A 24,191-nucleotide genomic window follows, 5' to 3' on the forward strand; every position below is an offset into this window, starting at 1 on the left:
TGAAATATAACGCTGAATTAGTGAGATGTACTGTGTTCAACAAGTCTGCTCCAGCATTAAGGTGTCACACTAAACAACGATCTTTCTTTCTTGCCTGTATGCGATCCAGAGTTGCACTGCGAGGAGGATCACTCGACTGATGGCCGCACTCGCCAAACTTCTTGGGGACCGAGTAGGAGCGCTGGTGGCGTTGTGACGACAGACCGACAAATCCCGGGCCAGGGAAGTTTAACTGACCTGTGCTCTTTCTGTTCATCAGTTTTTCACTAGTCATGAAGTCTGGTGAGGATGTCCTGTGAATAAAACACAGTAAAATTGTGTATCAAACCACAAGGAAAATTACATGATGATTTAGCAAAATAAAGACTAAATTCTAATTTACCTGGTTAGAGCTGCCATAAGATCGCTGTTTTTCAGACACTCTGCTAGATTCACCACCACTGACTCCAGCGTCAACAACACCTCCATCACATAGCCCTGAAACACACCAGAATGCATTCTCATTTGCACAGTAAAGAGGCTGTTAAGTGCTGTAGTAGTTCTCTCATATACTGTCTCTAACCCGACAATCTCACGTTCTCGCTCACCTGCACCTCGTCTCCGTGTTCTCCCACCACCTCAACGAGGCGTGAGACCAGGTCAGAGACTGCGTGGTTGTTTATTGGCTGTTTGAGGGCTCTGAAGATCTGGAAAGAGCGGCCAGCATAGTGACGTGAGGAGCTGCACAGAGCCGTCTGTAAAGCCACATCGCTGAGCTGATGCTCCAGGTGGAAGTCTGTATGAACAGATGGGTGCAAAGACACATAAAGACACACACAAACACACATGCAGGTTTGTTTGGAGAAAAGGGTTATCACTTTTAACAAAATTACAGAATTGTTGAAAAGATTGGCAGCCTCTATTTGCCCCTAGACTTTATTGTGCATGTTGTGCCAAAGTGTTGGATTTTGCATGTCTGCAGTCTTGTGGATTGCCTCATGGCAGAACCCAGAGGAAGGCTTTAAACAAATCATTTCAAAATTTTCAGAAATGCTACACATAAACCATAAGGTAATAAGTGAGCCCTGATATTTCTGATAAACAGTTAAAGACATTTGGCATTAACGTGAGCGGTTTCTCACTTGACTTGGACTCCTTGAAGACAGAGACGACGTGGCGTAGGAAGTTGGAGAGCTGATCTGTGCTCTTGGAGTTGGGGTTCTTTGGTGTGATGTCCTCATGCACCCACAGCGGCCCAAACGCTCTGAGCAACAACAACACAGTACTCCAGGCACTGTATACCCACCACCAGTAGCACCACATACATGTTACACAAGCACTTAAGTATGTGCAAAGTGCACACAGTGTGCACTACAGTGAGATTTACACACACGCACACAAACATTTGTTCGCCAAACTTCTAGAATTGCCCAAAATGTCACCGGAGGAGTGCGTACCTGGTGGAGAGGAACTCGATGAGTTTGTTTGTTTTCTCGTCCGTTTCATTGGGTGTATCCTCAAGGTCTTCCAGGTCATCAGGTGTTACGAGGGGCAGATTTCCAACACTGCCTGCAGTGCTGCCGCCACCCAGACTGGCAGAAGAAGAGTTGGAGGTGGAGCTGAGGCCGGAGTCCGCCACTGGAGACGTCTGCCACTCTCGCAGGAAGTCAGGTGCATCTAAGGGAACATGATGATAGCGTATACAGAACAACGTGAACTATTATTGTATATCCCAGCAGCTTTATAATATTGTTATGTACTGTACTGTTTCAGCACTTGTTTTTAATCGGTTCTCTGATCAAACAATCATTTCTATACATTGCTAAATGTCAAAGGATTAACACGTGTGACGCATGTTGACTATTTTCTACTTACGCGACTGCTGGTACTCTGTGTGGTAGCTGGACTTAATGGTGAGGGTCTTGTTGTCACTGATCTCTCTCGTCAGCATCAGAACTGAGGCTATTACCTGGAAATGCAAAATGGAGGATTCTTCAGTGGCAAATTGAAATTCATTTTTGACTGAATAATTTTCCAGTGCCACTATATGCAATGTTAATTCAGGCTAAAATGGCATAATAATAATAATAATAATAATAATAATAATAATAATAATAATAACAACAACAACAACAACAACTAGTATGAGGATCCCACTCTGACCTGGAAGTTGTTGTTGCAGGAGAGGGCAATTAGGAGGTGGAGAAGGAGACGTTTGCTGTGTTCATAGACCTCTGGTCTGTAGTGGTCCAGACCTGCCCGATCAAATACACATCCAGTAAGACAACAACAGGATTAAGATCACTATACTAACAGGTGGGAACAGATACACACAAAGAATGAAAAAAATGAGGCGAAAAATTATTAAGAGACTTGGTTGCCCCTTTTTTATTAGCTTGTATTGATGCTGGCATTTATCTGCATATATGTCTTGCTTAAAATGTAATTCTTAGGAAGTAATTATTCATAAGGATAAAATATATTAGGATAATTGAAATATTGCTAGATACATTTTGGTGTACGGTTTCTTAAATGCCAACTTGTACAAGGGCTTGTTGTGCTTCATTGGTTGCTATGACAACTCCCAACTAGGGAGCGTGTATCTCCTACTATTATATTACTATAAATAAAACCCCACTATTAGTAAAAATATATAATATTAAACCATACAAAATTGACTTGTTACTTCTTAGACAGCTTAATGCACACAGAAGCACAGATTGGATGAACAGCCGAAACTTGAGGGTTAGTATGCTAAATATGCTGAGTACATTGATAATACATTTCTGAACAGCTGACTAGGTAGGTATGTGTCCACATGTTAGATAACACTGGGGAATGTGTCTGTATGGGTCTGTCCTGAAATGCAAGTCTGTGAAGGAGGGAGATAAAACCTCATTCTGTTACGCTATGAGCTTATTGGATGTCATAGAAAATACCTACACATCTCAAGGTTATTTGTGTGTGTGTGTGTGTGTGTGTGTGTGTGTGTGTGTGTGTGTGTGTGTGTGTGTGTGTGGACAGGACATTGTTTTTGTCAGGACATTGAATGATGATTTTCGATCTTATCTTTTTAGTTTAAGTTCCTTTAAGTCTACCTCGTGTTCCCTCATTGGGAGATAAGAGTGAGATTGGCTGGAGAACTTCTCAGAGTTTAAACGGTTTTCTTTTAACTGTTTTCTTTGTTTATATTATACTTTTCATTCCTCTTTTTCTTTTCAAGATTAATCCACTAAAGGCTAGACTTACCAAGAAGAAGATAGACCAGAGTTAAGTTATGTGTATGTGTGTGTTGTGTACGCCTACCCAAGAAGAGGGCGTGTAGTAGCAAGGGCAGGTGTAAAGCCCAGTCTTCTCTCACGCTGTGGTCCACCACCATTTCAGTCATGAAGATCACTGCAATGTTACACCTGAGAACCAACACACAACTCCAATGAGTGCACAAAATATCAACAATACTTGTGAGGGCTGTAGGGTGGTGTACTGAGGAATGTGACCATCCTTTAAGTTTTGGGTTAAAGCCCCTGTGACATCAGTTAGCCCACATGTATTGTCCTGGAGCAAATATCCCGAATATATAGCTCTGACAACATTTATGTTCTGTTATTCAGAATAAAGGGACAAAAAGAATCCTGTCCTTCAATCAAATCAGGGCTGCAAATAACGACGAAGTCCTTGAAAAATAGGGACAAATCCCCATTACAATTTTCCAGAGTGCAAGGCAGCGTCTTCAGGTTTGTTTTTAATTTACTAACATAAAAGACTAAGAAAAGAAAAGAAAAAAATAAATTCAATTAAAACAATTTCTGATACATTTTCTGTCGGTCAACTAATCGATTAATTGTTTCAGCTCTAAATCAAATCAATATAGAAACAAGCTCAAGAAAACTACATTCAAGAGAATCCCTGTATTCTTTATTGGTTGGAGGATCAGTAAGTTAAAGAATGTGCTTGAGACAACTGAGACAGACTGTCACTCAGTATTAAGTTTTATACTGGAAACTAGTTTTGTGTATATATTGCTGCTGGAATTGTGAGGCTCGTCTTAGTACTGAATGACAATTAACATGACAAACTGCAGATACAGAATCTCATTTTCATCTCATCTTCAGTAATGACTTTTAAGGTGTCGAGAGAGAGATGGAGAAGATGAATGTGTAAATCCCTCCTAATAGTTATTCTCTACATAGCAGAGACAGAGCAAACTGGCTGGGTTTCATTTTGTGTTCGAGTTTATCACACCATCTGTGGGTTGGTGTAAGTCGTCGGTGTTAGAAAAAAAAACTTGCTTTGCTGACTCTGCTGATACGTTGCTGATGACTATTCCAACTCTCTCTTCTTTCTGTGTCATTTTTGTAGTTGCTTCAGATTAGCTTGTCTGTACAGTTTGTGCCTATGCTTGTTTGTGTGTACCTATGCAGTGGTCCTCTAGGTGTGATGGTTTCTGGGAGGTAGTCAACCAGAGGAGCCCAGCAGCCTCCGTTAACGGGCATGGGTAACGGCTGAGGGTGGTTGGTCTCCAGAACACCCAGCAGCCAACCAGCATATGGCGGGAGTGGGTCAGCTATAAAAACAGACCAATCCCAGGATTTAGTTAATACAAATACTTGAAACATATATCTCACACACATGAGGCTCTCTCTATGAACTTTAATGATATCTTTGCATAATACATTGAGCACAGACCGTCAAGCACTCAAGGCTCGTATCCAAATAACATGTTTGATATACAACTACAACATAAACAACAAAAATGAAATGCAGTGAATAAGACACAGGTTTCAGCCTAGCAACACCAGAAAAGCTGTGCTTATTTGGATATTGATTCCTGTGAACAGTGTGTGAACAGTGTCTTCACCATAAAAACAATGTAGTCAATCTGTACATTTATGTCTGTATGGAGGGGGATCAGAAACAATTAGCATGAAGGTTTTAGGTTAAAGTGGCGAACACAGTGGACTGACAGGAAGAATCCTTGTCCTGAAGCTCTTTCAGCTGTGATTCCCTGTGGGCTGTGTGTGTGAGTGCACATTGTACAAGTACAGCAAGTTTGTACATCCATTCTCATGAGAACCAAGACAACTTACTCTTTTCATCCTCATAGGAGCCGCAGGAGCTGTTGCTGTAGCGAGACTCCAGTCTGTTGTGAGCCCTGGCCATGCTGAGAGAAAATGTATGACGTTAAAAGTTTCAGAGTTTGAAAAGTGTACAGTGTACAGTGAAAGGTTAAAAAACGTTTATGTTAATATCACTGTGTAACTGATTCGATCAGACATGTTTGACATATTTTATCTAGTTGCGCAAGCCTCTTGGGAGAAAAAATACTGACCGCTCTTCACTTTCTCTGACCAGCTTGTTCTCATCTGTGTCTGTCAGGATCTCCTGACCAGCCACCACAGTGTTACTGCTGGACGTGGTGCCTACGCATAAGACATTTCAGAGATAATTTTCAAAGATACAGTACAGTCAGCCATCTGTCGTATAAAAAGCTATCAAGTTCAAAGCCCATGTTGAGATGAAAATATAGAATATGACAGGAATGTCTCCTCTCACCTGTCTGTGAGGTGGAGGCTTTGTTGCTGGCAGCAAAGCGATAGAAGGGAGGGTTGTCACAGTGCAATACTACAGGGTTAACTGGGTCAGTCTGCTGCAGCTCAAACAGGAGCTCCTCCATAGTCTGGATGGTGTTGTTGCGACACAGGTAGATCACCACCTTCTTGATCTAAAAAAAAATAAATAAAAATAAAAAAGGGTGTCAGAGAATGTTTTATATATATATATATATATATATATATATATATATATATATATACACACATATACACACACACACACACACAGTTCCTCTGCACATTTGTTATGGTATTTAAATAAGTTTGAAAACTGGGGTTTTTAACAGAGGCCACTTTCTTTAGAGTAGTGTGTCAGTGTGTACAGACTACACTTACATAAGGCAACAGTGTGGTATCACTGCTGACTCCACACAGGCTGATAAGGAACTGCAGCGTGATCCGTAAATTGTTGCTCCACCTCTCATTGGACACCAGAGTGTTCCAGGCATTCTCAATCTCTGGGCCAGGAACCTCGTCTCCATACTGATAATGTGAAGAAAAAAATGCAGTTGAAAGGCAGGAGATTTCATTGGAAAAGGGGGAAAAATTTCACAAACACGGCTTCCTACCTTGGCAGTCATGAACATGAGGTTATTGAGCACCAGCGAGGTTGCCTGCAGGGAGCCCCAGCCGTTGCCTCTCAGACTAGGGGACAGACCCATGCCTTGCCCCTGACCACAAGGTTCTTCCTCTGGTGTGCAGGGGCTTGAGGCAGGGGGTAGGAGACCCGTGTCCACTAGCTCAATGTTACTAAGCCAGGGTAGCAGGTAGGACAGCATGATCTGCCTGCCGTTGGGGTGGGTGGTTGAGAAACGCTGGCTCACCTCTGCACGGGTACAAAAATGTCAGAGAATGTTAATGTTAGAGGTGCCTTGAGGAAGCTGAGCATTCTTTGAATGTGTTCAATAACAGGAGAAAGACATTGGGAGCAAATTGAACAACTGTCTCAGGGAGAATACTGCCCTCCTAGGAGTTTTGAATGTGATGGTAGTAGTATTCAGCACATTAGACAGTAATGTCATGATAAAACAGCTACTTTTTCCTTAATCTGATATACAGTGTTTGATGTAGAAACATGATAATGTAGGGAGACATAACAGGGTGGGGGGTGGAGTGAGATTTTTATTTACAACTGCACCTAGGATGTACTGTTCTCCACAAAAGAAACATAATAGGATTTTAGTCTTGGTCCTGTTTCCTGGACTCTCTAATTAAGTATTCCAGTATGTGGTACATAACCTGTGTACATTATCCCTGAAAAATGTACCTGAGAAAAGAGGCAGAGTGAGCTCTGGGTACATGCTGGCCAGCTGGATTGAGAGTTGAGACAGGTTGACGCTGTACAGGGGAGGCAGGGGGCCGTGTGTTCCATACAAAATATTACCAGGCTTCTGCTCCACCATCCGCTTAGAGTACGCACACAGCTTAGACTCCAGCACCTGCAGACACATTATTCATCTTTTAAAGTCAAAATGCATGGTCAGGTTTAGGCTTTATGCTTCTGTTCTCCTTTCCCATCTCTTTGTGTGCAATTAATACATATTTAACAGAACTGTGTTTATGTACCCTTTATGAATGTGTGTATGTACCTGCATCAGCTGCATGGATATCTCATATATTTCCCTGCTGGTGTCTGAGGCCTTGAACAACACCAGATTGAGCAAAGTCACAAGGTCACATGGGTAATTCCTGGCAACGTGAGGAGAAATGGTCTTTAGTTGGAGCAGTGTGGGAAATTACATTTCAGATTTTAATGTTTACACATTTAAACATTCCAGCAAAGAGGTTAAAAGCTATAGAGCGGTTAGCTGGAGCTGGTGGATCTTCAGTGTCTTGATACAGCAAAGGTCAGCAGGGCAGATTCTAACAACTGTAACAAATGCATGATTCCCCACCTGTTGCCGCAGACAGTGGCAATGGCCTTAAAGCAGCCAGATGCCAGCTGGTAAGATCCAGTGAAGCAGCGGTCCACGGCCCAGTTGAATAGATTGATTTGGTCTGGGTTTAGTTCTAAGAGCAGGATGACCACCTCACATCCCAGACGGTGCACCTAGGGCAAACACGTGTTATCATGAAGAGGGACTAATCCCCAGACAGGATTAGCACAAAAGGAGCAACAGCATTAAAGAAAACTTAAGACTTGAATAATAACATGTTGGAGTTCTGTATGATTGTGTTCGAATTATTCAAACTTCTTAAGGTGTACCCGAAAACACATAGAGAGCTCCTGTGCAACAAGTTAGAGGCAACATTTGATCCCTCAGTTGACCTACCCGTAGGTCGTGGCAGGCCAAGATGTTGTCAAGCCATTTGTAGAGATAGCCGTCAGTGGAGAGACCCACATTGTCAAACACCGGACCGCAACACAGAACTGCTGACATGGCCTAGGAGACAAAAGTTGAGTTAACGCTAAGGTTTCTGTAACTCCTGCGGTGTAGTAAGGTTTGGGAAGAATGGGTATTGCTTACTTTGAGAGCACAGTACTGGTAGCGAGTGATCTGGTGGTTACGGTCACTGTAACGATCGAGGGGAGTGAACATGACACTGAAAGGTCCAGCCCATTGGCTGAAGAGGATGAAAAGATGGTGTCTCAGAGACTGCTGAGGGAAGAGAAAGCGCCTGTGGTGGACTGCGCAGATGTGAGGGTGAGAGAGAGAGAGAGAGAGAGAGAGAGAGGGAGAGAGACATGGAGGGTCAAAATAGAGAGATGCTCAAAGATTTCAAGTGTAAATTTAAGTCTGGCTGACATTAGACCTTATGTCTGTCTGTGGCTGGGGAAAACTGCGAAAGCCACGGCTACTACAACTACTAATACTGACAGACCAATGTATTATGAATTATAAGTAAAAAATGATTTACCAGGAACACACTGAATGAGATTAGCCACCATCCCGCTAAAATGGGCTCTGATGTCTTTAAGCACGTCAAGCTCCTTCTCATTCTCAGCCTCCAAAAGCATCCGGGTTAGATCAACATACTCGAGAAACAAGGCACCCAGGGCCAGGGAATCACGCTCCAGTGCTCCATTGGTGCTGTAGAGGAGGAGATGGAAATCTAATTTTACATGTGCATTAGCAGGCTAGAAATTATAGAAGGAAGCACGTGAGATAAGGATGGATATGTAAATCAACAGGGAAAAAGCACTAATGATTACACCTGAGCCCAAGCACATAAGGAAAAGAGCAAACAGAAACAACTAGAGGGCACTCAGTGGATTAAATGTGTGTGCTACCTGTCACTGATAACCCCTGCATTAGCCAGTAGCTCAAAGATCCTCAGCAGCTGCAGCCTGAGAAGATCCCTCCTCTCTCGGCGCTTCTTGTTCTGAGAGCACAGACAGGTTTTCTATTTACTGCTAAATGTGTGTTAATATATGTATGTTTTTGTGTTTATACTGGGATACTTGGTTCTTGAAAGGAAAAGAGACTTATCTTTACATTAGCAGTACAAATACTCAATTTTCCTATACAATAAATCATTAACCAATGAAAAACATCTATAATAGCTATGAGCATACACAATATACTATATACTAACTTCTACAGTCTTATTAAGCCTATTAACTGCCGTATATAAAAGAAGTCTAACCCAGGATTATATTTCATCAAGAGTAGATTTTCACAATTTTCTGTCTCAGATCAATAAAATTAACCTAATTCTGTTCAAGTGCTGTCAGTGTGTTTCTCTCTCAATGTGTGTGTGTGTGTGTGTGTGTGTGTGTGTGTGTTACCTCAGGCCTACGTTCCAGTGCTTCCTTCATCAGTGGATGGAGTTCTTCGACTAGCTCCCTAAACAGGATCAGAGAGGGCAAAAATAAATTGATTGCTTCATTGCTAAATGCGACCGATCAAATCTCCTTCCCTGTAGATGGAGGACGGCCTGATTTAAGGGAACGAGTTTGTAACAGATCTTGTGCAACCCAAATGTCACATGCCCTAAAACCATTAATCCTCAAACACAGTCATGTTAGACAAATTTGTCTAGGGAGACCTTAATCCCCTTAATAACAGTGAGCGCCCTTTTGGAAAACATTTCAGGTTAAAAATAGATGATCTCTTTTAAAATGAAATACCTCCCTTTCATAATGGAACCTCTGTCCCTTAAAAAATGTGATACATCTCTGTTCCATGAATCTCTTCTACATCAGTGACGCAGTTTTTCTTTTCTTTCTGAATGTCAAAGAGGCATGCAGCTTATCTCAGTTATGAAGAGAATGTAAGGACAGATGGATACAGTAATAGAAGAAGGCAGCATGAAAAGACTTTCTTATGTAAGAGATAAGGAGCAAATCTAGCACATCATCCATTTTCTATTGTGATCTAATGTTCATCTGTTTTGTGGCATTCCCTCCATTTAGGCTTTGTGTGTTAATTTTCCACCAAAGCAAAATCTCACTCCAAAAAACAACAGGCCTTGGTCACATAATGACAAAAAGCAGTTGTATGATTGTTGAACAGAGCATTACATTTAGAAATTCTTTTTTTTGTAATTAACTAACTATTTGACATCTTAGTAGCTAAAACAATATCTAGCACTTGACCCAAGTCCATGTGTACAATGCAAGCTCTATGCGCATTGTCGGTGTACATTTCTGCATGTCACTCTTCCAGTACCTGAAGACCAGAGCGTTTGTGCATCCAAATCCCAGCACCAGAGACTCGGTAATCTCCAAACTCTCAGCTCTCATCAGCGGGACGAGCTGTTTTAAAAGCCAGGCTACTGAGGGAGTGCCTATCACCTGAGCAATAGAAAAAAATACACAAACATTGATCATGCAATTTTCCAAATTTACAAAAAGCTGGTTACAATATACACTTCACTTACTTACTTACACTATCATTATTATTCCAGTGAGAGAGTTTTTATTTTTATTTTTTATTAATGATGACAGCGCCTCTGCCTGAAGATTATTCTTTACGATTAAAATCACATTCATCAGTGCATCAGGTCAGAGCAACAATATATTCAATATTTTCCCTTAGAGCTTAAAACGATAAATCAATTTGCAGCTGCTTTGATAATCAATTCATCTTTTCATGCAAATATATCAATCATTCTTTGGTTACAATGTCTCCAATGTGAGGATTTGTTTTCTCGGTTTATATCGTTATAATATTTAAAAAATATATTATAATGTTTGGATTTTGGCTCATTGGTTCTGGGAAATTGTGATGAATAATTTTCACTATTTTCTGACATTTCAGATCCTAAACAACTAGGCTAATCAATCAGTCGAAGAATAACCGACAGAATAAGTAATAATCAAATAAACGTTAGTTGCAGGCTTTTTTGTGAAGTTTCTGAAATTCCAAAGCTTTTTAAGACCTGGAAATGATTTTTTTTAGCACAAACACACACCTTGTTGTCGTAGGTGACGCTGCCGTCGGGCGTGGTGGCCGTGATCTCTGGTGTGGAGGCTCTGAGGTGACCGGGGGACATGATGCTCGGCTTAGCCACACCTAGACACAGGATCAGGTAGTTACGCCAAAGAGAGATGTAGCTGTCACTGGAGCCTGCCGTGCTGGTCTTCTTAGCATTAACTGGACTGCTGCAGAAAGACAAAAGGAGAATAGGCAGGACAGATATTTGAATTTCTCATAGACACAGATTGTTTGTTGTATGAGATACGTGATCATTCTATGGTCACAGACTGTTATTTAAGTAACAGTTAAGTGCCTAAAAGGTACAAAATAATGAATGTGTTCTTGTACTTGGGGTCAACCAGTGGCAGTAGCAGCTGGAGCCGTGTAAAAGTGTAAGGCCAGGCGTATCCCAGGGCGGTGGGGCAGTGTTTGGGCAGGTGCTCCTGCCGCAAGAAGATGTGCAGACAGAGCACCCACGGGTCCTTCACACACTGGGCAAAGATCCAGACGTGGCTGGGGCTCTTCACGTCGTAGGAGCTGCTCACCAGTCGAGCCGACCACTCCACCAGCCACTGGAGGTCAACATGGTGGCTGAGAGGCAAGGTGGACTGAGGGAGGGGAGGAATTTAAGAATGATACACAGCAGCTAATAAAGTCATTTGCAAGATTGTGATATGAATCGTTTTTCTGATATACTAACTAACATTCCTGATACCTTTACATAAATACACTTACGGAGTCAGAGACGGCCACGTGAACAAAACTGTCCATTACAGCTGGGCTCAGCTGATCCATGACCTCAATCATGGGTTTGTCATCATCCTAGAGGGAAAGACATTTATAGAATCAGCTATTTTTATAACTGCGTCATACAATGTGAGAGAATTCACAGGCTGCATATCTAATCACAGCTACGGTCAGATGGCTCTCCTTCCATTCTGCTATTTTCACGTCCTTTTTCCCTCTTTAGTATAAAATTTGCCACCACCTGCTTGATACATGTTGTTAATATTTGTATTTGTATTGGGTTGTATATTCATCAGTTTTTTCTTTTCCCTTTTTGGTTTTCAAGAAAAATGTTTGAAATGCAATTTTTGAGGGTTACAAATGTAACTTAACTTTGTTTCTTAATGTATAGCTTGTTTTTTTATATTTCCTTTTCCTTTGAGGTGGGTAGATTTAATCAATAAGAACAAAGGATAAGATTTATGAGCTTTTGCTTCAGCCTAAGCCCTTTAGTGACCAATTACTGTTTGAGTTTACACTGTGATATGTTTAGAATTATTGTTTTATGATGACTGACTGAATAAACAACTACTTAACTAAACTTAAAAGCTATACGGTTGTTGTGAAATGTTGTGAGTTTCCTGTGCTGTACCTCAGCATGTCCCAGCGCTGTGAAGAGGCAGCGTATTTCTCTCAACACACCGACAGCCAGCTTCCTTGTGCTGATCTGACATGAGCAGAGGAGCAGCAGAGCCAGGCCCTCAACCGCATGGAGCACTGAGCAGTGAGGGCTTCGCTCTGGCAATCTGGGACTGGACTGATGGAGACGGAAGACACAGAGAGAGAGAGAGAGAGAGAGAGAGAGAGAGAGAGAGAGAGAGAGGGGAGACGAGTAAGAAAAGAGTCACAAATACTACTGTAAGTCACCTGGTTTGACCAGTAAGTAAACTTTTAGTTGTGGCAGTTGACACAAACTTGAAGAATCCCAACTCCCTTTTAGCTCATCATTTTAGTCAACCATCAATGAACAAAATATTTCAAAACAAAGAAAATGAAACAACTTGTAATGTCTGAGATATTGCACAGGATGTGTGAACAGATATCTGGCGGATAGGTCTGTAGAATAGTTTTTTGTAAAAAAATATTTTTTTTAACTACAAACCTCAACTCCACCTCGCGTCTTCCCCTGGAGCTGCAGCGCTAACCTCCACTGTGTGAGCAGCTGGAGAAGGAGTTTCACAGATGCATCCTGCAGACCCTGATGGGTGTCTTGAACCTGGAATAGTTTGGAGAGGGACATTTATAGAAGGGCTGCCATTGTCATTACAGTATGTTAGTATTTGTTGGTAATAAGGATAAAGCCTTTTGAATCACTCGTTGTGTTTTTCCTGTACCTTTGCAGAATCAACTTAAACCATGGAGACAGATTACTAGGGGCAACGCTGTCTTACTATTTTCTTCTGTTATCTAGTGTTTATCAATAAACCAAGCCTAAACACATGTGTAAAGGAAGTGCAACTAATGCAAATGCAGGATATCATCTTTTACTGTCTAGGTAGCTGCAGGTTTCTGTCAAGTTCATTTATACCTCGCGCAAAAGGAAATGTGTGTAACCAAACAGGACGTCCTCCCTCCAGTCTGAGAAATCAAGTAACAGGCTCTGCAGGGAGTTCTGGGAAATAAGACGAAGCTCATCGTCCATGTGCACTGTAAGTCTGAGGGGTAGATGAAAACACATGAACAGAGTTGAATGAGCAAGATCTCGTTGTGGGACCTCACTGACAGAAACAGAAATCTCTTCAAAATGTATAAAAATATGTAAAAATGATGAGCTGTAACTCAACGGAATAGACCTGAAATAAACATATGCGTTTTGAATAGAATTAGCATGTAATAACAAACATTAAGTCAAACATTAATCCTTCTCTAACTCACCGTGAGAGAAGGTCAATGAGCTCAGGCTTGGACATGGCATCAGGGAGGATACGAGGAATGGCAGCCACACATGTCCTGAACAGGTCGATTTTAGGCTTCCTTTCACCACTGTCAAAGATGGAGGGGGACGTTAAGCACGCTTGCTTAAGGCAGGGAAACTTAGCCATTTGTAACTCAAAATACAGTTATGTCATGCTTGCACCAGTTCACGAGTCTGGAGGGAATTTGCGTGAGGGAAGAATCTGATCCATTTCTCTATTACTACTATTACTCAAAAATTAAAAAGTAAGCAGCTGCGCAGTCGCCAGAAATGTTGGCGAGGGTGGGGGTCTGTTGATGTAGACCATTGCAATGTTTTTTTGGAAATGTCAGAAAGTAAATGTATATCGGGAAATGGTAAGTAAAGAGTTACAACAAATACTAGGGTATAAGGTCCCTAAAAGTTGTTTGGTGCTTTATAGAAAATATTATTGCTAGTGATAGATATTTGATCAAAATACTGCTTGATGCTAGCAAGGAAGTTATCACTCGGAACTGGGGTAAGGAATAACCACCAACGAAGAATCAATGGCTAACAATTGTGGAAGAAATCTTTTTAATGTGACTGACAGATAAACTGAGAGTACAAGAAAAACAACTGGACAGAAAATGGGGAAAATGGACCCTATACAAGACTCAAATGACGACACTGGACTAAAACAATAGTTAACAGAAACATTACTCTCCAAGGTTGTAAAATGTGAAGGCAATCCCAAAGCAGATTACTTTTGTTTTCTATGCTGCTGTTTGTGAGTTTGTTGTTTCATTTAATGTCAATAGAGATTTAAGTGAAAAAAAAGTCTGAAAAGACACATTGCTGCACTTTGTAGTTACATACGTGATCATGTCCTCTGGTTCTTTGTTGAGCATCTGGACGCTGGTGAGCATCATACAACGACCCACCTCCTTGTCCAAGTGTCTCAGGATGTTGTCCAGAGCCTTTCGCACCTGGGAGTAGTACAAGGACATGCCTAGGGAGAACAGGAAGAGACAGTTCATGGAGTTAGAGACTACATTCAAGTTATACTAGTTTGAATGCCTACAGACACACACAGACCTATTAGTTTGGCTTCCTCTTCAGTAAGCGTCTTGCTGAGATAAGTTTTCTTTTTCTTCAGAGAGTTTCCAGAGGGCAGAGTTGCTCCTGTGTTGGGCATGGGAGGCTCTCCGTCCTTCTGTTGCAGAGCATCTGCTATCACCAGGAACGCCCGGAGACCTATGTTCATACGCTGGAACGCAGATAAAGCACAGCATCCTCAATACGTGCCAGAGAGTCTGTTTATCAAGAGCAATGGCAAATTTGTAGCAGGGATTAAGTAAATGCACATCACCAGCCACAACAGTATCTTTACTTCTGTGTATGAATTTTTATTTGGGAATATTGTGGTTTTTTAAACATTCAAAAAGTCAGTGCCTCTCAATACAGAATTGTTTTTTCTATTTTACAGTGTTTGTAATGTACTACTACAACATGTATATGGTTAATGGTTTATATATTGTGATCTCAAAATCCTGATTACTGTCTTACTGTAATTGTAAATATTTCTCAATTATCCAAAACAAACTGAAAATTGATGCAACAGGACCGGAGATATTATCTTTCAAATTCCACTTATTCCCTGTCAAAACCTCACACCTACATTACCCACAATGCAACTAGACTGGCAACAGTTTGGTCAGAGACACAGTAGTGTTATGCTAGTGGCGGCTAATTTAGCCTCGAGACGCTAGCCTCAAGCAGAGATTAGGAGTGAGCTACAGAGGTCTGGTAGGCTCACTTCTTTCTAACTCCACACCCGCAGATTTATTTAATTTTCCATCTTGTAGTCTTCAGCGCCAACTGACGCTAATTGAAGTGACATCACTTGAGGCAGTTTAATAGACACTCCCTGCAGCCGCAAAAGGCATTATGCAACTTTTTACACATAAGCAGTAGTACTCCCCTAGCCTAGAAATCTAGACGCAACCTAGCGGCAGCAAATGTAATTTGCAGCCAGGGTCAGTCTAGCAACTCTCTATTGACTTGCGAGCTGGAAAAAACAAATTCTGGTCAGGCCAATCACATTGTGTATAGAGTCGGTGGGCGGGCTTAACATAATGACGGCATAGTTGCGACGGTTCCCTGCTACTTGAAAACAAAGAAGATGGCTGTTGCTGCTGGCAAACAGCGATCTTTCGAATCGGCTTTGGTCGTGACTCTGGAAGACTTGGAGATAAGCACTGAAGTCATTCTTAAAAAAGGAAGATGTGTGGAGTTTTGCTGACCAGATACCGCAAAAGTTTAATCAATCAACTAGCGTTGCTCTGGTTGGCTATTGCGTGCAAAGGGAATTTGAAAGACAACCGTTTATCTCACCCTCGGATTTAGCCCTGCCAATGGTGAGTTCCTAGCTAGTACTCCCCAACATCTGTAAACAGACTTTAGTTAAGTAAAATCAGTGGAGTTCCCCATTTAAACTGCAGTGATTTTAATGATTTGTTTGACCAGAATCCTGTAATCCCATTGTATATCATCAACCCCAAGTGCATCTCTTTACCACAGCTGCAAAGGTCCCTATTCAAAGCTCCAACAGAGAGCATACCGTTCTTTACCTTCCTTGCTGACTGAAGACTAACAATAAGAACTGGAATGCTCATCCTTGTAACATGGCCAGGGGATACACTGTAAATCTGTGTGCTCTTTTTACCTCTGGGTTGAGACTGAAGGCTTTGGCAGGTTTCCCAACACTCAGCAGGTCAAATATGATCTCCTTCATGGCGAAATCCAGCCTCTCCTGAACAGAAGACAAACAAACTGCTGTTACAGGATTTCAGAGTTAATGTGGTATGTGGCAGCTAGTACATCGACTTTATGTAACCGGACATTTTTATTACATAACTGATAACATACAGAAATAACAAATAAAAAAAAAGAGATGTAAGGACAAGCCAATGTATGGCTATAATAAGTGTTATTTATCTATATGTGTTATTTACACCAAATGTCATATACTGTATAGTGTTTGGTAATCATGTATTATCAGAGCAACTGTGTGATTAGGTACTGAAATTATATATATTTTAGCTTTTGACCAGCAACTCTGTCAACTAAGAATTTTAGATTAACCAGTGTTTGTGTTTCTTAGTGATAGAAGAGAGAAGCACAGAATAAATCTTAGAAGTTGGCACACTGTTGGTTCCGCACTAAACACAACAAACCCCACTTCATCTCTCATGTGCTTTGACCTAAAGCAGAGAGTACCAACCTACATCTAAGACTTCATGTGAGTTTGTGCATGAGAGTGTGTCCAAGTGTGATACAGACCTGCGCAATAAACTGGATAATCTTGACAAAAATATTAAGGGGCATGTCTCTGGGCACAACACTACGACTCCCTTTGGGGAACAGAGTGGAGGTGATAGACGTCAGCCGACTGAGGGATGAAGGAGAGACAAGAGAGAGGAGAAATAGGTTAAGAACCTCGGGAAAATCGTTACATGTTTCTCTTTTTAATGATAATAAATCATGTCCACATCAGTTTTAGGAAGCATGCATAACACCACAACAATGCTCTGCATTTCACAGAGTTTATAAGTTGGTTGAGTTAAGAAGGAAATCTGCAAAAGACTTTACAGAAATGTTAACAGCACAAAAGAAGAAGCATAAACAGAGCTTAACTTGTTCATGGTTATCATAACAAGGTATCACAATTTAGTTAACAATGACATATTGATGCTAAAGACTTAACACAAGTTAAAGTTACATCTTACATTTTATTGATGAGAAATATAACCACATGTGGCTGTTACCTCTGTGTTCCGGTGTTGCTCTCGCACTTTATTCGGATCATGTAGACCCACAGCAGGCGGTAGAGTGATTCTAGAGCCACACGTGCCATCTTGGGGTCTTTATTCTGCGTTCATGCACATGGAGACAAAAAGTTATTATCTTTCACCAGGAGCAGTATTTCACATACCTACATCTTACAAAAATGTTTCACAGGTTAATTCCTCTTAGCCAACATGACAAACAGACAGGCATTCCTCATATATTGTACCTTACAGACATGTCATTTACTGCATGCCCTACATAAACTGCTTTCTCAGCATATACAGTACAGTGTGATCGTAAATAGTGTGATCATAAATCTTGTACAGAAGTCTTAATGAGCCCCCATAAATCGCTATGTTCTTAACCTGCAGTGTTTCCCTTGATGCAATTCATACTGATGGTTGATGTTAAAGTTGAAGTTCACCGTGGTATGCATGTACTATTTGTCCCTTTGTCAAGAACGTTCCCAGTGGGCAGAAATTTATTGCACAGGCTGCATTGTTTTTGTGTGCGAGTATAACACTGCTTGCGATCTATACAAATAACCTCTACTGGTAATTCTTGCATTTGCATGGTAGGGACAGGAAGGCTGACCTTGAGATTTGAGAGGCAGTTGTTGAGGAAAATGTGCCAGCGGCTAAGAAAGAACTGCTTCTGACTGACACACAGCAGGCAGGTCACCAGAGGATACAGAGCCTGGTGTGGAGAGAGAAGACAGATGGGAGACATTTGCATCAGGTACTTTAAATTCAAAGTATATTCACTCTATGTAGACATAAACAACGGATTCCGGCTGTCTTCCTCACACGTTTTCTACATGCATGCAACTTGCATGCATCTTTGATTTGTTTCAAGCTAAAATCTAATTTCTGATCTCTTCCTTCATCATCTAAAAACAATGGGCAATTACATTAGTTCTGATTAAGCTTTTCACAGTCATGTTCCACTTGGTTCTGGCCTCATGAATCCCTCATTAACCTGATTTTTTTCAATCATCTATGGAATCAATTTAACAAAACAAAACACTTCATTTTCTGTGATTTATCTTGCCACTGGGTTCATTAGACATTTAATTCATTTATTGGAATTGTGAACACTTTTTTTCCTCCATTTCATGGACAAAATGAAAGCAACCGTTTGAACAATACCATTACAAGCTTATGGAAAACTTTCAACATAAAGTTCACATACAGGAATCTGAACTTGGTGTCTCGTCTGTTCAATCATCTGGTAAGGGTATGCAAGTCTGCATGCAGATCATTCTTAAACATGAATACCTTCAATGACTGGTGTGAGTCCAGGTGCACCCTTGTCATGAATGGTTATGGAAATGCTAGGTTGGAGGAGGAGCGCATCATTTACCTGTCACTCATTATCCAAGTTGGTATTTGTTATCTCTCTCTCTCTCTCTCTCTCTCTCTCTCTCTCTCTCATGTACTCAGTTAAATAAAAACAATGTCCTTCCCATCATGCCTGTCAGCAATAAATGCATGGTTAGCTGGGAGGATTTAGAGAATTTGACAAAGGAAATGTGCATACTCGTTGAGTGACATGTCTGCAGCCCTGAGGACACAAGTCTCTGTCGCAGCAGGAGGAACCCGTGCACATACCGTATCACAAATAGCACATCAGCAGCAACCAGCAATAACACCACACAGCAGCCTGATGCCGTGTTCTCAAACAGCTGTGGAATACAACTCAAAGGTGGGACAACATTCAGGAGAAACCTAAAGGGAGCCTTGCTGCGCTGGACTAAAAAGAATCTTATTATCTTATTAAGTCACTTTTTTTTTTTTTTTTTTTTTAAATGTATTGGACTGACTGTTCTTTTTACTAATTTTAAGGAAAATAAGACTTCAGAAACTAAAAGAAATGTATAGGAAAGATGAGTGAGGAAGCTTCTTTTTACCAGGAAAGAATGAAGTTAAATTTGGTAATCCTGGGTCAAAGAGTGTCGCCTGTTCCATCATTTCCTTAACATTCATGGTTAAAACTTTTAGACTGTGACAAACGGAATTTTCATACCAGTTCTGACAAATTAAAAAAATTTGTTTTATAGCATGCTTGTTTGTGTAAGACCACTATTTTAATAAGGGAGATATACTACATCTAATTTGCTGATTCCCCTGCCTGTTTCCCTGCTGTGGGCAAATATTGCCCATCTGGCACTGCTACAAAAACTAGCCTGCGTACTGCACACTGCACTCCTGTCTCCTTCCCATGGAGAGATAAAAGCCCACATGTTGGAGAGTTACAGTAAGTGCTTTCACCAATTGCTGTTAATGGAGAGGAAATGAAGAGAGATGAGCAGTGATGAAACAGAAATGGGGAGAAACTAACCAGAGAGTGTTTCTTCCTAGAGGACAGGTCCAGTGTGGTATCGTACAAACTTTCTACGAAATTTCTTAGACATGGCACGTTCACTTCGTTCTTCACAGTCTGGGAGAGGAAGCAGAACGCAAAAGTTAGTTTACACATATACACATATACATATACACACACACACACACACACACACACACACACACACACACACACACACACACACACACACACACACACACACACACACACACACACATATACATATATATACTCATGAGCTGAATATATAGATTAATCTTAGGATATAAACACTATATATTTAGACCAGCAGGTATACTGTACAGCAGAAAGACTAACAGATGTTTTATTTAAAAAGACAAACAATAACTTAAATGTGACTCTGGCTTACAATGGATCCAAAAAAGCAAAAGTGCACAGAGTAGTGCTCTTAGCACTAAGATGAAATGCACTTACAGCAGCTACAGGTACAAGTATCTCCACAAAGAGTCCGGCTAATGAGTGTTTAATGTCTTTATCCTTCACTTCCAAGAAATACTGCGCACACTCCTAAAGACATAAAGAGAGAAAGAGAGACAGTGAGAGAAAACAATGTATGTACATGCTAATTCTGCGATTGCAAGGTTCAAATCCCTGTATTGTAATGGGTGAAGGAAATGAGAAACATTCTCACCACTAGAATTACCATCAAAGGGCCAATAAACAAGGCACTTAACCCCTAATTACTTCAGTGGAACTTCTCAGTAGTGAATAGGATAGCTCTAGGATAGCACTAAACAGCTTCCAGACATGAACTTATACATATAAAGAGTGCGTATGTCCTATGAACACTCCTTGAGATACATATACCAGAGCCTCTTTACAATTCGTTGGCATGTAAATAACAGCTAAGGGACCAAATGATTTCAGCTCTACCTGCATGAACTGGAAGGAGGCTTCAAAGTCTTCCACCGGGTACATTTTGATGCGGAAGAACTTGAGTCCCATGATGAGGCTGATGGTGGACTGGATGACGTAGGGGCTCTGCTCCTTCTGTCTCAGCTCCTTCAGCTCGGAGATGAACTTCTTCCTCACTGCTGGGAACCTGCAGAGGAAACAGCAACCAGATGTGAACAGTCGCTATATTCTCTGGAGTTTGTAAAAGTCTCAGCTGACTGGTGGTATGGTAAGTGCTATTACTACAACAAAACAGCAAAAAAAACTCATGTGTGTTGATTTGCATATATTAAACTAAACTCGTACTCCTCTACTCTACTCTACTCCTCTGCCTGACTCCACCTGCAGGTGGATCACAGACTTCCTGTCTGACCGGAAGCAGCGTGTGAAGCTGAGGAAACACATCTCTGACTCTCTGACCATCAGCACCGGTTCCCCTCAGGGCTGTGTCCTTTCCCCTCTGCTCTTCTCCCTGCACACCAACAGCTGCACCTCCACTCACAAGTCCTTCAAGCTCCTGAAGTTCGCGGACGACACCACCCTCATTGGACTCATCTCTGGTGGGGATGAGTCCGCCTACAGGCGGGAGATTGACCACCTGGTGCAGTCAGAACAACCTGGAGCTAAAGGCTCTGAAGACAGTGGAGACGGTTGTGGACTTTAGGAAGGATGCAGCCCCACCCCCATCACTCTGGGGGACTCCACAGTCAACATTGTGGAGTCCCTTTCGCTTCCTGGGCTCCATCATCTCCCAGGACCTCAATTGGGATCTGAATATCAGCTACCTCATCAAAAAACCCCGGCAGAGGATGTACCTTCTGCGGCAGCTAAAGAAGTTCAACCAGTCAAAGATGGTGCACTTCTACACTGCCATCATCGAGTCCATCCTCACCTGCTCCATTACCATCTGGTATGCTGCTGCAACTGCTAAGGACAAGGGAAGACTGCAGCGCATCATCCGCTCTGCTGAGAAGGTGACTGACTGCAATCTGCTGTCTCTCCAGGACCTGTACGCCTCCAGGATGCTGAGGCGGCCAGTTAAGATTCTAGCTGATCCCTCTCACCCCCAGACACAAACTTTTTGAACCTCTCCCCTCTGGCAGGAGGCTGCGGTCCATCAGGACCAAAACCTCCCGCCACAAAAAACTGTTTCTTCCCCTCTGCAGTCAGCCTAATAAACAAGGCCCCGGACCCCCACTGACATTGAATCTCATCCTACATCCTGTCCTCTGCACAAACTATATATCCTGAACTTTGCTCATCCCTCAAATATTTTTTGCACATCCTGCACTAATCCATGCAGCCTCTTTTTTCTTTCCTAATGTTATTTAGTTATATGTGTTATTTTTTTTCTGTATTTGTTTATTTCATATTAATACCAAACCAAAGCAAATTCCTAGTAATTACCTGGCAATAAAGCTTTCTGATTCTATACACCTGTTTTGCATGTGAACGTGTGTGTGTGTGTGTGTGTGTGTGTGTGTGTGTGTGTGTGTGTGTGTGTGTGTGTGTGTGTGCGTGTGTACCCACCATCCAGATAGATTTTACAAGCAGTGCTCTGCAGGCCTATCTTTAGAATGGCATCTGGAGGGGTGATGTGGAGGGAATGTGTATGTGTGTGCGTTTTTTTTCTGCGTGTGCTTTTGCATGCTTCACAGGGGTTGCCACAGCAGTTAAATAAGTGGAACAGTCATCAGCCTTCTGTTTAGCGCTGAGTGTTAAAATAAGATACACATAAACACTGTGATCCATAAACCAAGCTAGAAAAACACACACATAATGCCAAGAATAAAGTATGCGCCCAGATTGTTTATTGCCTGTGTGTACTCAACCTTTTCACAGCCCTGTGTTTGAATAATGTACTATAAATAAATACAAGGTTGTTAGAAATAAACAAAGAAGCTTAATCAAGTGGGAAACCCATCATCCACAGAGAAGACAGTCTGCATCTGCTAAACCAGATCTCAAAGTATTGACTTTGATCCATTATTACTCGATGACTGTGTTAAATGATGAGATGGCTCTGCTAGTGTGTGTGTGTGTGCGTGTGTGTGTGTGTGTGTCAGCAGTGACTGTGCCGCCTTATGAACCGCCTCCATCACAGTAATAACACACACACACACACACACACACACACACACACACACACACACTCGTATTTACCAACACACACACACAACCAGACTACTAGCAGTTTCTTTTCCTCACTTATACTTTGAATAAGACAGAGGGACAGCAGTTGTAATTGCTGTTTCCACAGATAAGGAGGTCACGTGGAGGACAGGTAGCTACTCTAACTGCACATTTAATTTGACCTGGATTACAAATGCTGCCTTTTCTGAGAGTAAAGCCTTCATCTCCTTCTAAACTAAGTCCACATTTAAAACAGAATTGTAGATATTTAAGTGATTACCACACATGGCTTGTGAAGAGTGGCACACAAATAAGGGCAATTGTAACATCTTGAATGATTGTAAGTTATTTTACTGTAACAGACTGCAACTGGCTTTGTGATATTTTCTGAACTTCAGATAATGCGTTTTACAGAGTTTCACTTATATGGGTATGTGGCAAATTGGAGATTACCTCAACAAGTTCACAACAAACAAACCAAAAGATGTAATGTCAACAGATACACCCTGTTGATATCCAAACGTTTCATGTGTATGCTCACACACAAACATGCATGCAGTATATACATTCCTTTACACAGTACCTGGACTGAGCTACAACTCCCACTACTTCAGCGTAGAGGTCAGCCACTATGTGCATGTTGCCTGTGTTGGGTCCCAGATACCTAGGATGTAAATACAAACATGTATATTATAGTATATATAGATAATATATAGAGTGCTTTGTAGAACTGTGATAACAATAGACATTTCTTAGGTTTGTAATTTGCATAAATGCATGTGGATGTCAAATCTGCATGTGAATATGTTGCAGTTGGTCAGAAAGTGAAGAGAGCAATGCAATGAAACGCTAAACTGTTCAGTGTATTCTGGTAAATTATTTGTATTTCTATATGTGATCTTTCTTACCCTTCGTTGTATTTGAAATGCTTGAAGGTCAGGTTTATAACTTCTTGGATGAGTCCATCCAAAAGAGGATGGAGGGGGATCTGGATTGAGAGAAATATTTTATTCTGAATTCAGTCTTATCACTGGATGTATGTGAAATAAAAGGTCCTATTTCCATGTACTCTGTACTTGGTGTGCAATATATTTGCATACTCTTGACTTGGATCAAGAATATGCAAATAACTCTTTGTATTTCCTTTAATTTAGTTACAGTTTTACATGAGTGGGGTGGGAAATACTGCATCTGGACAACTGATGTCAAGTAAGTGTTAATCAAAGAAGAGTGTGTTGAATATTCTAATCGTTTCCTGTGGGTGTTTGGTGTTTTAAGCCACCAACGTAGTCTTCCAGGCAGCGCTGCCTGGAA

The 24,191-nt window shown here is 41.4% G+C and overlaps 1 protein-coding gene across 6 annotated transcripts in view; it reads right to left on the reverse strand.

Moving 5' to 3' along the window:
* Positions 1–24,191, reverse strand: part of fryb (furry homolog b (Drosophila)) — a 71,580-nt gene that overhangs the window by 14,622 nt on the left and 32,767 nt on the right. For 4 of the 6 annotated variants that reach the window (XM_028594891.1, XM_028594888.1, XM_028594887.1 and 1 more), the window contains exons 6-46: positions 23,786–23,865; positions 23,461–23,541; positions 20,724–20,892; positions 20,265–20,357; positions 19,806–19,904; positions 18,060–18,161; positions 17,444–17,547; positions 16,959–17,067; positions 16,342–16,428; positions 14,712–14,883; positions 14,493–14,625; positions 13,616–13,723; positions 13,269–13,395; positions 12,843–12,956; positions 12,333–12,497; positions 11,690–11,776; positions 11,303–11,562; positions 10,950–11,139; positions 10,205–10,329; positions 9,322–9,379; positions 8,824–8,915; positions 8,451–8,623; positions 8,060–8,220; positions 7,865–7,975; positions 7,487–7,641; positions 7,181–7,280; positions 6,859–7,030; positions 6,161–6,417; positions 5,928–6,074; positions 5,533–5,701; positions 5,309–5,399; positions 5,067–5,140; positions 4,393–4,543; positions 3,286–3,389; positions 2,143–2,234; positions 1,855–1,948; positions 1,437–1,656; positions 1,122–1,273; positions 588–775; positions 383–477; positions 95–293 (exon numbers count right to left, since the gene is read on the reverse strand). In XM_028594891.1, the coding sequence (XP_028450692.1) occupies positions 95–293; positions 383–477; positions 588–775; positions 1,122–1,273; positions 1,437–1,656; positions 1,855–1,948; positions 2,143–2,234; positions 3,286–3,389; positions 4,393–4,543; positions 5,067–5,140; positions 5,309–5,399; positions 5,533–5,701; positions 5,928–6,074; positions 6,161–6,417; positions 6,859–7,030; positions 7,181–7,280; positions 7,487–7,641; positions 7,865–7,975; positions 8,060–8,220; positions 8,451–8,623; positions 8,824–8,915; positions 9,322–9,379; positions 10,205–10,329; positions 10,950–11,139; positions 11,303–11,562; positions 11,690–11,776; positions 12,333–12,497; positions 12,843–12,956; positions 13,269–13,395; positions 13,616–13,723; positions 14,493–14,625; positions 14,712–14,883; positions 16,342–16,428; positions 16,959–17,067; positions 17,444–17,547; positions 18,060–18,161; positions 19,806–19,904; positions 20,265–20,357; positions 20,724–20,892; positions 23,461–23,541; positions 23,786–23,865 (5,460 nt within the window). The remainder of the gene's footprint in view (positions 1–94; positions 294–382; positions 478–587; positions 776–1,121; positions 1,274–1,436; positions 1,657–1,854; positions 1,949–2,142; positions 2,235–3,285; positions 3,390–4,392; positions 4,544–5,066; positions 5,141–5,308; positions 5,400–5,532; positions 5,702–5,927; positions 6,075–6,160; positions 6,418–6,858; positions 7,031–7,180; positions 7,281–7,486; positions 7,642–7,864; positions 7,976–8,059; positions 8,221–8,450; positions 8,624–8,823; positions 8,916–9,321; positions 9,380–10,204; positions 10,330–10,949; positions 11,140–11,302; positions 11,563–11,689; positions 11,777–12,332; positions 12,498–12,842; positions 12,957–13,268; positions 13,396–13,615; positions 13,724–14,492; positions 14,626–14,711; positions 14,884–16,341; positions 16,429–16,958; positions 17,068–17,443; positions 17,548–18,059; positions 18,162–19,805; positions 19,905–20,264; positions 20,358–20,723; positions 20,893–23,460; positions 23,542–23,785; positions 23,866–24,191) is intronic. The other 2 variants (XM_028594892.1, XM_028594890.1) reach the window with 1 other exon arrangement.

This window comes from Perca flavescens, chromosome 13 (assembly GCF_004354835.1).
Source record: "Perca flavescens isolate YP-PL-M2 chromosome 13, PFLA_1.0, whole genome shotgun sequence".
Classification (NCBI taxonomy): Eukaryota; Metazoa; Chordata; class Actinopteri; order Perciformes; family Percidae; genus Perca; species Perca flavescens.